At 47.5% G+C, this 12,951-nt stretch overlaps 1 protein-coding gene across 1 annotated transcript in view; it reads right to left on the reverse strand.

Annotated features, from left to right (window-relative positions):
* OTOGL (otogelin like) overlaps positions 1 to 12,951 on the reverse strand; it is a 139,394-nt gene that overhangs the window by 46,402 nt on the left and 80,041 nt on the right. Inside the window, exons 29-33 of the mRNA XM_054173788.1 lie at positions 11,812 to 11,928; positions 6,824 to 6,980; positions 5,172 to 5,198; positions 3,436 to 3,603; positions 452 to 730 (exon numbers count right to left, since the gene is read on the reverse strand). Coding sequence (XP_054029763.1) covers positions 452 to 730; positions 3,436 to 3,603; positions 5,172 to 5,198; positions 6,824 to 6,980; positions 11,812 to 11,928 — 748 coding nt within the window. The remainder of the gene's footprint in view (positions 1 to 451; positions 731 to 3,435; positions 3,604 to 5,171; positions 5,199 to 6,823; positions 6,981 to 11,811; positions 11,929 to 12,951) is intronic.

The following is a 12,951-nucleotide window of genomic DNA, read 5'->3' on the forward strand; positions in this document are numbered from 1 at the left end:
ATGAGAAAATAACAGCATTTCACAGCATCACAGAATGTTAGGGGCTGGAAGGGACCTCAAAAGCTCACCCAGTCCAACCCCGCTGCCAGAGCAGGGTCACCTAGAGCAGATCACACAGGAACACATCCAGGAGGGTCTTAAATATCTCCAGAGAGGGAGACTCCACAGCCCCCCAGGGCAGCTTCTTCCAGTGTTCTGTCACCCTCACAGGGAAAAAAAAACCTTTCCTCATCTTTCCATGGAACTTCCTATGCCTCACCATCCACCACTGCCCCTTGTGCTGTCATTGGGCATCACCAAGGAAAGAGCAATGGAAGACAAAGGAGAATAATTGGAAATAACTTTAAAAACCACTTGTTGCTATCACTGTTGAAAGATAAGAGCTCTGAAGGCAAGCAGGGAAAAAACCCCAAACAAATATACTTTTCCCTAGGGATTATGCAACATTTACCTTCAATACTAAAGCTACTCAAACGTTTGAAGTGGTCTGACTCATCATACTTTGCCACTTTAACACCAGATGATGTGAGAATGATGAAAAAGCCTTTTTTACTGTGCAGTTCAAAGGCACTGAGTCCCGGGCTCCAGAGGCCCTGGTGGTGGAAGAAGGTAGCTTGTCTTCGAAAGGAGGCACTTGCCTGCCACTGCTCCAGCCCAAGCGTGTCATTGTCATAGGCATACAGGAAATAGTTTGGTCTTTCAGCAGATTCGAGGGAAACGAGAGAGAGAGCTTCCATGGAAGACAAAAACGAAACAAAGCATAATAATGTCAACATTTTCACATAGAATCATAGGAAAACAGCTCAGAGATCGTTGAGTCCAACCTATTACCTAATACCTAACACCTCCAGACAACTTAAACCATGGCTCCAAGTGCCATATCCAATCCTTATTTGAACACCTCCAGGGATGGTGACTTCACCACCTCCCTGGGTAGCACATTCCAATGGCCAGTCTCTCTTTCTGGGAAGAACTTTTGCCCCACCTCCAGCCTAAACCTCCCCTGGCACAGCTTGAGACTGTGTCCTCTTGTTCTGGTGCTGGTTGCCTGGGAGAAGAGACCAAGCCCCGCCTGGCTACAACCTCCCTTCAGGGAGTTGTAGACAGCAATAAGGTCTCCTCTGAGCCTCCTCTTCTCCAGGCTAAGATCCCTAGATCCCTCAGCTTCTCCTCACAGGGCTGTGCTCAAGACCTCTCTCCAGCATCATTGCCCTTCTCTGGACATGTTCAAGAGTCTCAATGTCCTTCTTAAATTGAGGAGCCCAGAACACACAGGACTCAAGGTGTGTCCTAACCAGTACTGAGTCGAGGGCAGAATGATTTCCCTGCTCCTGCTGGCCATACTGTTCCTGTTACAGGCCAGTATGGCACTGGCCTTCTTGGCCACCTGGACTCGCTACCAGCTCATGTTCAGCTTCTGTCAACTGGTACCCCCAGATCCTTCTCTGCCTGGCTGCTCTCCAGTCACTTTGACCCCAGCCTGTAGCACTGCATGGGGTTGCCGCCGCCAATGTGTAGAACCTGGCACTTAGATGTGTTCAGTCTCATGCCCTTGGACTCTGCCCATCTGTTCAGCCTGGCAAGGACCCTCTGCAGAGCTGTCCTGCCCTCTAACAACTCAACTCCTGCCCCCAGCTTGCTGTCGTCGGCAAATTTACTGATGATGGACTCAATGCCCTCATCCAGATCATCAATAAAGATATTGAATAGGATGGGACCCAACAATGGTCTGTGGGGGACACCACTAGTGCCTGGCTGCCAGCTGGATGTGGCACCATTCACCACCACTCTCAGCCCTCCAGCCAGTTCCTAACCCAGTGCAGACTGATGAAAAGTGAGATTAAAACTTCTAGGTTGTTTTTTTTTACTCACTTCTGGTTTTGCTCCATTCCCCCCAGTCCTATCACTCCCTGACACCCTCAAAAGTCCCTCCCCAGCTTTCTTGTAGCCCCCTTCAGATACTGGAAGGCCACAAGAAAGTCTCTTCGGAACCTTCTCTCCTCCAGACTAGAAGTTGCAAGCAGAAATGACAGAAGAAAAAAAGAGAGCAGGACCTGCTTCTGCCACTGCTCTATATCCCATTAGCAATCCAATGAATTCTATAGACCTTAGCCATCAAGCCAGTTCTTTATCCATCTAGTGGTCCACCCATCAAACCCATGTGTCACCAGTTTGGAGACCAGGATGTGGTGTGGGACTTGCCACATCATCCTCAATTATTCCAAGCTGTTGTGGTTCAGGGCAGGACAGATTGCTTTAATGCCCCTGGGGCAAAAACCAACCTCTCCACACACAGGATTGGAGGACTGGAAAGTTGAAATGAGAAAGCTTTTTCACAAGCTACAATACTACAAAGCATAGTGATGAGCACAGCAAAGCACAGGAAATACAAAGGAAAGCATCATCTGGGTTTCACAGAGAAGCTCATTAAGCCAAAAGCTTCACACCAAAACCTCCACCAAATCAGACCAAACCCCAGCACTCCTTCACTCCCAGCATGGGGTTCAACATATGCCCCAGGACTTTTTCTTCCCCTCTACTGCCAGGCTGGGTTCAGGCTGGCCAGGTCTGAAACTGCCTCTCCTTAGTCCCTGGAATTAGTCCTAAACAGGCCAAGACTGCACAGTAAAAATTAGTTTGGCCTTCAAGGCCACAGATAAGAGTGGAACCATCCTCCCTCCATACCAGATAAAGGAGCTCACTGCATCCAGGGGTGTGCAGAGGAAGAAATAGAGAGCACAGAATCACAGTATCACAGAATCACAGAGTGTTAGGGGCTGGAAGGGACCTGGAAAGCTCATCCAGTCCAACCCCCCTGCCAGAGCAGGAGCACCTAGAGCAGATCACACAGAAACACATTCAGGAAGGTCTTGAACATGTCCCAAGAGGGAGACTGCACACCCGCCCTGGGTAGTCTGTTCCAGAGTTCTGTCACCCTCATAGGGAACAAAATTTTCCTTCTGTTTCAATGGAACTTTCTCTGCCTCAGCTTCCACCATTGCCCCTTGTGCTGCCATTGGGCATCACCCAGCAGAGCCTGGCTCCATCCTGCACCTCTTCATCAGCATGAATGAGGTCACTCCTCAGTCTCCTCTTCTCCAAGCTGAAGAGCCCTCAGCTCCCTCAGTCTCTCCTTGTATTAAGATCATCAGATGGAGAGGTTGACTTTGGGACAGATTTCCCACGCAACTGACTTCTCAGCCAGCTTTATGATGATGTAGGATTTATGGGAAGAAATACCTGATTTCCTGTGTCCACCCACTGGGCTGGACACTCCAGACACTGGAGGTCTGTACTTTGTGGTGTCCCTTAAAGCACCCAGCTCAAACTGGGCCACAATAATTAAAAACATATAGACCATTTTAGGAGGCTGAGGAGGCACAACAAAAACCATTCATATAGTTTGCCATTAGCAAAAGTACTGAGAGCACTTACATAAGTCTTTATCTTTGAAGAGACCTGGAGTTATCATGAAACTGAAATATATATTCCCATGTGCTCTGGTTCTGGGCAGGGGAAATATCCTTCTACTGGAGACGTTAGCTCCTATAATTGTGTCACTCTCTCCATAGCTTGCCAAAACATAGGGTCCTTCACCAAGACCTAAGGGGGGAAAAAAATCAAAGAGAAAAAGATAAATCTTCATTGAAGTCATACCTGACATACCACCTTAAACATTTCACCATATCTGGAACCAAACACACTTTGAAGCACAGGTCAGTCTATCAAGGTGTTATGCTGGAGCAGGTCTATATCTCTCTGTTCAACGTTCTGCCTTGTTCTTTGCTTACTGCCCAGAATACAACAAATGCAGAGGGAGCACAAAATACTGTGGGTAGCTATCCTCATAAAACAACTTGTACAAGAAACCACTCTGGGCTGCCTTTTTTATGGCATTTAGTCTTTTACATGTCCTTATTTCTGTACTTTGAAAGAGCAACAGAACAGCTTTAATAGATAGATCCTTCAATCAGATACTGAAGGTACTCTTAAGGTCTACAAGGCACATCACAGTATCACCAAGGTTGGAAGAGACCTCAAAGATCATCAAGTCCAACCTGTCACCACAGACCTCATGACTAGACCATGGCACCAAATGCCACATCCAATCCCCTCTTCAACACCTCCAGGGACGGTGACTCCACCACCTCCCTGGGCAGCACATTCCAATGGTGAACGACTCTCTCAGTGAAGAACTTTTTCCTCACCTCCAGCCTAAACTTCCCCTGGTGCAGCTTGAGACTGTGTCCTCTTGTTCTGGTGCTGGTTGCTTGAGAGAAGAGACCAACTCCCTCCTGGCTACAATCCCTCTTCAGGTAGTTGTAGAGAGCAATGAGGTCTCCCTTGAGCCTCCTCTTTTCTAGGCTAAACAATCCCAGCTCCCTCAGCCTCTCCTCATAGGGCTTGTGTTCCAAACCCCTCTCCAGCTTTGTTGCCCTTCTCTGGACACATTTCAGCAACTCAACAGCTTTCCTAAACTGAGGGTCCCAGAAGTGGACACAGAACTCAAGGTGTGGCCTAACCAGTGCTGAGTCCAGGGCAGAATGACTTCCCTGCTCCTGCTGGCCACACTATTCCTAATGCAGGCCAGGATGCCATTGGCCTTCTTGGCCAGCTGGGCACACTGCTGGCTCATGTTTAGGCAGCTGTCAATCAGCACCCCCAGGTCCCTTTCTGTTTGGCAGCTCTCCAGCCACTCTGACCCCAGCCTGTGGCTCTGCATGGGGTTGCTGTGGCCAATGTGTAGAACCTGGCACTCAGACTTGTTAAATCTCATGCCGTTGGACTCTGCCCATCTGTCCAGCCTGTCAAGATCCCTCTGCAGAGCTCTCCCACCCTCTAACAAATCAACTCCTGCTCCCAACTTGTTGTCAGCTACAAACTTATTAATGTTGGAAGTGAATGGAAGAGAGATAAATACCTCAAAACAGCATAAAGGAGAAGAAACAGAGTAGTACATCAGAGATACCTTCTATATTCTATAGTATGGTCAATGTGGGGAACTATCTGTAACTAAATCCCTTATAAGAATTCATTCCACTTTAGATCCAGGGAGTATGGGTTTGGTTTTAGCCCATGGCTAGCTGGTATGCTAGAAAACATAAAGAGCAATTGTATTGAACTAGGTGTATAAGTATGAATCAAAGACAGCAGTATCAAGTACTACCTACCTTGATTGTAATATTCACAGTCATAAGCTATTAAAAGAAAAGGATAAAAAGAGAAAGATTATTATTGTTAAGTAACAACAGGATACATGCATACCTACATCCTAAAGATGTTAAACCCACTTACATCAGAAAAACTTTCATTTCCTGTAATGGCTTTACTTCCCTAGGCTTTTATTCAGTGACCTACAGCTGTATTTAAACAGATATGCCAGGGCAGCAGATCTGAATTGTGAATTATTCTATGGCCAGGAACCCTTCCCACCAGCAATGAAAAGCAGAATGCACTGAGTCTTTTGCAGCCCTACACAGCATATGGGATGTACACCGGACCTGGCATCCTGGTGCCTGTCCAAATGTCTCTTCATGGGCACACCCTGAGCATATCCAGTCTGTCATGGTAGGGCCAAACAGCCCCAGCACAAACCCAGACAGACCCTAATGTGTCTAGACATGGTGCCCCTCTCCCCACTCCTTCCTGCAGAAAGTCAGGGTAACGCGGGAAAAGAACAAAAGGGACAGGACCATGCATGTCTGGTAGACAACTCTGTGCCTGGGGTAAGGGCAGTGTGCTGGGCACAGCTACCAGGCCTGTGTTTCTGCCTTTGATGGCCACAGCCTGGCAGAACCCCTTTGCATCAGGTAACTATGTGCTGGCTTCGGTCACCCTATTGGCCCAATCGAATCTCAGGCAAGATTTACATACAGGCTGGTTTCTAGTCGCCTTTGCCTTGCTTAAGCCTTGCTTTACTTGAGCCTGCTTGGACCTGTCTGGCTTGAAGTTGCCTCGAGTTGCATCGCTTTGAGTGCCCAGTCCAGAGCCTGGGCAGCTCCTCCTGGGCTTCCCAAGGAGGTGGTGGAGTCACCATCACTGGAGGTGTTCAGGAGGAGACTTGGTAGGGTACTTGGTTGCTTGGTTTAGTTGATTAGGTGGTGCTGGATGATAGGTTGGACATGGTGGTCTTGAAAGTCTCTTCCAACCTGGTCTGGTCTATTCTATTCTATTCTACTCTATATAGCCACGAGCCTACACACTGCAAGCTACCAGAGAAGCCATGAGCCTTGGTGCCAGAGCCAAGCCTCGGAGAAGCTAGGAGCTCCCCTGGTCTCTGATCAGGGGGATCCTTGTGCTGTTTATTGATTGTAAATACCTGTAAGTATTGTAACCACTGTTGTTGTATAGTTGGTCTATTTACCTCGAGCAGGCTTTCAGGACAAGATGCAAGCAGGCGAAGACCTTTATTACATTATACAGCAAGGTTATCTAGGCTTTGTGAAAGCATAGGTGTCACATCTTAACTGGCTGCTTCCTACTGGTATGTGTGTAATTAAGGCACACAATAGGTCAAAGTAACAAACCAACATTTTAGCCCATCCAACCAAATGCTGCTCAGTTTCTCTCCTTTCTAATTCAGACAAAGGCAAACCTCCCCCTACAAACCACTATGTATTTTGTACATACTCATTGCATTCCATTGCAGATAGTAGTTCTGCCTGTAAATACAGCTTTCATCTGCTTCCACCTGCTCTGGTCTGGCAAAGTTAATGTTGGGGGGGGACATTTCAACCCACCACAAGATGGGATTAATTTTTCCTCACAAGGCCAAAGGTGGCTCCAAAGTGAGCTCCGGTGCAAGGCCAACCCACACACGTACCACAGAGGGAAGGAGATCGCCAGTGAATAGCTGCACCTTGCTGGCAGCACTTGTGGGCATAAGCTGCAATGCTGGTGCACAAGCACTCACAGTCCCCACCAAGATTACAGTTGCAAGTGTCTGTGTGACAGTTTTTGACAAAAGAAGTCACATCGATCTGGGAAGTTAAAGGAACACAAAGAGAAGAGGATTGGTGACTCGGTTGCACGAGCTGCACAAATTACACTGTTTGCAGCATGAGTTCTGCTCTGGGTTGACTGAATGACTTTAACGTAAGAGTAAGGTACTTTCTAAAGTTTGTGTACCTTCCTGTGCAATAAAGTACTCTTAAATGATCAGCTTGTGCCTGTTACAAAGAAAAGAGATATGCCTGTTAAAAAGAAAAGAGGACATTTCAATCAATTGCTATTAACAAGTACATTTGTTCGTACATTTGCTATGGATGGATTTTGGAGAGTGTGTTGAAGCTGGCTGATCACACAGGTTCACAGGATGTTAGGGGTTAGAAGGGACCTCCAGAGATCATCCAGTCCAACCCCACTGCCAGAGCAGGACCACAGAATCCAGTACAGGTCACACAGGAATGCATCCAGACAGGGCTTGAAAGTCTCCAGAGCAGGAGACTCCACAACCTCTCTGGGCAGCCTGTTCCAGGGCTCTGGGACCCTCCCAATGAAGAAATTCCTCCTCATGTTGAGGTGGAACCTCTTATGCTGTAGTATCTATCCCTTGCCCCTTGTTCTATCCCAGGGTGCAGCTGAGCAGAGCCTGTGCCCTCCCTCCTGACCCCCAGCCCTCAGATATTGATAGACATTTATTAAATTTCCTCTCAGCCTCCTCCAGAATAAACAGTCCCAGGTCCCTCAGCCTCTTCTCACCAGGCAGTGCCCCAGTCCCTTCAGCATCCTCACAGCCCTCTGTTGGACTCCCTTGAGTCCCTCCTGAACTGGGGAGCCCAAAGAGGGAGCCCAAAACTGGACACTGTATTCCCGGTGAGGTCTCACCCAGGCAGAGTAGAGGGGGAGGAGAACCTTGCTCAATCTGCTGGACACACTCCTCTGAATGCACCCCAGGATCCCATTGGCTTTCTTGGCCACCAGGGCACATTGCTGACCCATGGAGAACTTGATCTACTGTTGTTAGGCTAATGCTGCCATCTATAGTCGTCCTGTCAGTTTTACATGAACAACAAAGAACTGCAGCTCTAATTATCAAGTAAATGGTGGAGGGAGTTTGGGGCAGAATTAATGAAGGCTTGAGCATGCTGGTGAAATTCTAGACAGAAACATTTCCTCATGTACCAAGACTTCAGCGCACTCTGCCCACAACCTTTCCTTAGATCAGAAACCCACAGCTTGACTCTAAACTTCTCACACGTTATCCTGTCATGTTCTATGCCACACTGTTTCTTGGCTTTTCAGAAGCTGGAAAGGTTTCCAAAGCAGTCTTCTTACTCCACACATGGAGAGTTTAAAGCAATGCTTGTCTTCAGTTTACACTCTGGTCTAGCTTGGTTGCAGAGCACTTAGATGGTACATGTCAGACTACAGAAATATCAGCACAGTAACAAAGCAGCACTTATCTGACACAGAGACAGCTTCTCAGCTGGCAGCTGCTAGAAGCTGGCAGGGACATGGAGACTGTTTTTCTGCCTTCATTGGAGAGAGATTTTGCTTTCATTCTTTTTCTTTGAAAACAGGGCTGCTGCTGGGGTGGGGGGCATAAGAGTTAGCTCCATTGAAAATGGCTGTAATAGCTTCACAGGAACCACCAAACAGCAGATTGTCTCCACTGTCCTCAGTTTGTCTCTCCTGGCTGCAGGATAGTATCTCACGTGCGTCAGGTCATCTCCCTGCTGTTCTGACAAACTGGGAGCCTGGGATCAAAGCTCCTGCTGAGTTCAGGAGTTATGAGGAAGACTGAGTTCATAGAATCAGAGAATGGTCTGGGCCAGAAGGGACCTCCAAAGCTCATCCAGTCCAACCTCCCTGCACTCAGCAGTGACATTTCCAATTAGATCAGGCTGCCCAGGGCCTCCTCCAGCCTCACCTTGAATGTCTCCAGGGGAGGAGCCTCAACCACCTCCCTGGGAAACCTGTTCTGGTGTTCCACCACCCTCATAGGAAAGAACTTCTTCCTGATATCCAATCTAAATCTTCTCTGCTCTAGTTTGAAGCCATTGCCCCTGGTCCTATCCCTGCAGGCCTTTGCAAACAGTCTCTCTCCATTCTTTGTGTAGCCCTCTTCAGGTACTGGCAGGCTGCTCTTAGGTCTCCCCAGAGACTCCTCTCTTCCCAGCTGAACACCCCCAGCTCCCTCAGCCAGTCCTCACAGCAGAGCTGCTCCAAACTCCTGATCATTTTCACGGCCCTCCTCTGGACCCTCTCCATCGGGTCCATATCCTTCCTATATTGAGGGCTCCAGACCTGCACACAGTACTGCAGGTGAGGTCTCAGCAGAGCAGAGCCAAGTGGCAGAATCACCTCTCTGGCTCTGCTGGCAATGCTGCTTTGGATGCAGCCCAGGCTGTGATTTGCCTTCTGCAAGCTTACACTGCCTGCTCCTGGCCATTTCAGTGCTTAGCCAGAGAACTGCAAGTCAGTTGCTGCCAGATAGAAATGCAAGATTCTGTTTCTCTGCAAACAGAGGGTACCAGCCTCACAGGCAGGAGCCTGCCTCTGTGCACAGCAGGATCATCCTCCACTATCTGTGCAGCTGGAACAACTCTAAGAGCACTGTTTTAAGCATTAAACCCTCTTCTATACTATCTGCTACCCACATCTACACTTTCTGCTGAGTGCCAGTGTGCTTGGGCTTTTTCCCATCCATCCAGCCAGCAGTCAGCTGCAGTTACCCTTCATAGGAGGACACTTTGCATGACATTTCTAACAGTCATACAGTAGGTTATAGAAGCACCTGAAAGGGGTTTGCTTTGCAGGCTATCCCATAGATGTGTATGCATACATGAAAATATCTGCCTATTAATTAATACTTGGAACCTGATGTGTATTTGGTAACATAATTAGGCCACATTTTCACCACAATGTTGACCAGTTGTGGTCACACCATGGGTAAGAGACAGAAAGTGAATGCTAAGAGAGAAAGGCCGTTCCTTTGTGAGTTGTGAGTCCAATGCTCCCTTTTTATTTATGACTTTCCTCTTTGAAAATACCCTCATCACTGTGTTCTCAGGCACTTGCTCAAATCGTTCTTTACATAGTAACTAAAGTCAACATTAATAAATCTCTTGGGTTAAGCTACTGCAACCTTCTCCTCAGGCAAATTCCTCACCATCTTGATTTCAACCTTCAGTGCTGAAAGTCAGGAGGCTCAGAATGATCTTGTTTAGTTTTAATAGCCATAAAGAAAATAAGAGAGTGAGAAGAAATGTCATGCTGGCTCTCACTTGCACAGGTGCAGTGAAACCCCTTTGAGAACTGAATACCTTTGGGAAGCTGCAACCAGAATTGGGGGGAAATGTACAGAGCACGTGGTGCATTGATAAATGGAATAAAGGATTCCCACACGAGCTTTTGTTGTCCCATCTTGACTCTAGACTGAACTTAAGGACATTCTTGTAACTGAAGGGCCAGGCTCAGCCAGGAGTTGGGAAAACAAGGACGCCAGTTTTGTTAAAATGCAGATGATAACCTGTCAGACAACTAATTAAAAATACTGAAAGCTCTAAAGCTGAAGGCTCCCTGTCATATTTCTTTCAATATTGAGCAGGACAGTTAACAAAACCAAACTGGGAGACTTGGCTGGGACACCTGAAGGCTGTGAGGCCATTCAGAGACTTGGACAGACTGAGAGCTGGGCAGAGAGGAACCTGATGAGATTCATCAAGGATCAGTGCAGAGCCCTACAGCTGGGCAAGAAGAATAAACTGCAGCAGGACAGGTTGGGAGGGGATCTGCTGCAGAGCAGCCCTGTGGAGAAGGACCTGGGAGTGCTGGTGGAGAACATGTTCTGTATGGGACAGCAATGTGCCCTGGTGGCCAAGAAGGCCAATGGGGACCTGGGGTGCATTCAGAGAAGTGTGTCCAGCTGATCCAGGGAGGTTCTCTTCCCCCTTTACTCTGCCCTGCTGAGACCTCACCTGGAATACTGCATTTGGTTCTGGGCTCCCCAGTTCAGGAGGGACAGGGATCTGATGAAGGCAGTCCAACAGAGAGCTATGAGGATGCTTAGGGGACTTGAGCATGTGCCCTACGAGGAGAGGCTGAGAAGCCTGGGGCTTTTTAATCTGGGGAAGAGAAGACAGGAGATTCAATAAACATATATAAATATCTGAGGGCTGGGGGTCAAGAGGGAGGGCACAGGCTCTGCTCACTTGCACCCTGGGATAGGACAAGGGACAATGGATAGAAACTCCAGCACAGGAGATTCCACCTCAACATGAGGAGGAACTTCTTCACTGGGAGGTTCATGGAGCACTGGAGCAGGCTGCCCAGAGAGGTTGTGGACTCTCCTTCTCTGGAGACTTTCCAGCCCCATCTGGATGCCTTCCTGTGTGACCTGCACTAGATTCTATGGTCCTGCTCTGGCAGGGGGCTTGGGTTTGATGATCTCCAAAGGTCCTTTCCAATCCCTAACATCCTGTGAGCCTGTGATATGAGATAAGCTGTAGGCATGTCACACAAATGCTGATTTTAGAATCCTGCAATATATACAAAAGCCTTAAAATTTAGTTAAGTAAGTAAATTTAGTTATGTAAGTAAAAGAAATAAAACCTAAAGAGAACAGATCCTTGATTATGCAGGCTACTAACTCATGGCTCCCAGTTATCACTACTATGTTTAGGCTCCAACCTTGAAAGGAACAAGGAGCTCCGCACAAACACAGCCCACCCACACAGATACTTGCAGGCCCCTACTCTGTATCCTGCACAGCATTTAGAATGAAGGGAATGGCAAGAAGAAATTAATTACTGGAATTTTACTGTTTTTCCTACATGAGAACACATCTTGGGCTTCTAATAAACTCACCACGTTGCGACAAGGTGCAAAGACATCACTGTATAAAATCGAGCATTCCTTTTTGGCATAAGGGAACTTGCTCTGGTGTACCTCACATGGCCTCAGCGTTTCATTTGGGCTCTTGCACTTGAAAGAGAAAAGAAAAAAACAAGCAAAAAAACCACCACAAACATTTTATGTGAAGATGTGTTTGCCATGCGGTCAGGTATGCTGCGGTGTCATACGATTCAACACCGGTGTACTCTGAAAGCAAAACCTATATCTCAATGCTGTCTCCTTCATCCTCCCCTCTCCATGATTTGTTGGTATGATTGAAGAAGTTTGCACACACACACACACACACACACACACACACAAAAAGAATCTTTGTGTTTTGTTCTGAAGTACTAAAATGTTCCTGCTGTCTGCTCAGAGCGCAAGGACAAGATGTTTTCTTTGTGACACACTGTGATCATTACCAGAGCAACCAACCGTAACATCATAAACAAATACATGGTCCAAATCCATCCCTGGTGGGTCTGTACTGACTTTAAATGGAGGCACACTAGAGATGGCTTTAGCCCTGTAAGTTCAAATAAAGAAGCAGTGGTAGGAAGAGAGCAACCCACAAAGAAAAGCAGCCAAAGAGCATCACGATAACTCCCAAACGGCTGAGCTACAGCTCCCTCTCCTGAAGTCTCTCTTCAAGAGGCAAAACAAATTAACAGAAAATATAACAATATGACACTCAACACAGAATCTGGGAGTTAATCCAAAACCATACTCTTGTGTGGTAGCAAGAAAGCCCAGGAGAGAGTAATGGTGTGTCTGTAGGCATCACTGGGGTGTCCTGACACAGCCTCAGCTGCGATGCAGTTGTTTACCTACGCTGCACTCCTGCACGGATGCTCAGACACTGCCAGGCCCAGGAGGGGGAAACCCTGGAACCAGCCTGCGCTTCGCGGTGACAAGTATGCCAGTAGCAGAGTTGGGGTTTAGGCCTCCAGCTATCAAATACTTCTTTACAGCCTTTAGGTTTAGCAGAAAACATGACCAGGATACATTTCTCTGAATGTCAAAGGTGTTTTCTGAAAACGTTGCTAACTCCTACTGCAGAGACAGATGAAGTGTGAAGGCTGGCTGATGACAGGCTGCCTGCCAAGGCTGATA

This window comes from Dryobates pubescens, chromosome 27 (assembly GCF_014839835.1).
Source record: "Dryobates pubescens isolate bDryPub1 chromosome 27, bDryPub1.pri, whole genome shotgun sequence".
NCBI classification, from domain to species: Eukaryota; Metazoa; Chordata; class Aves; order Piciformes; family Picidae; genus Dryobates; species Dryobates pubescens.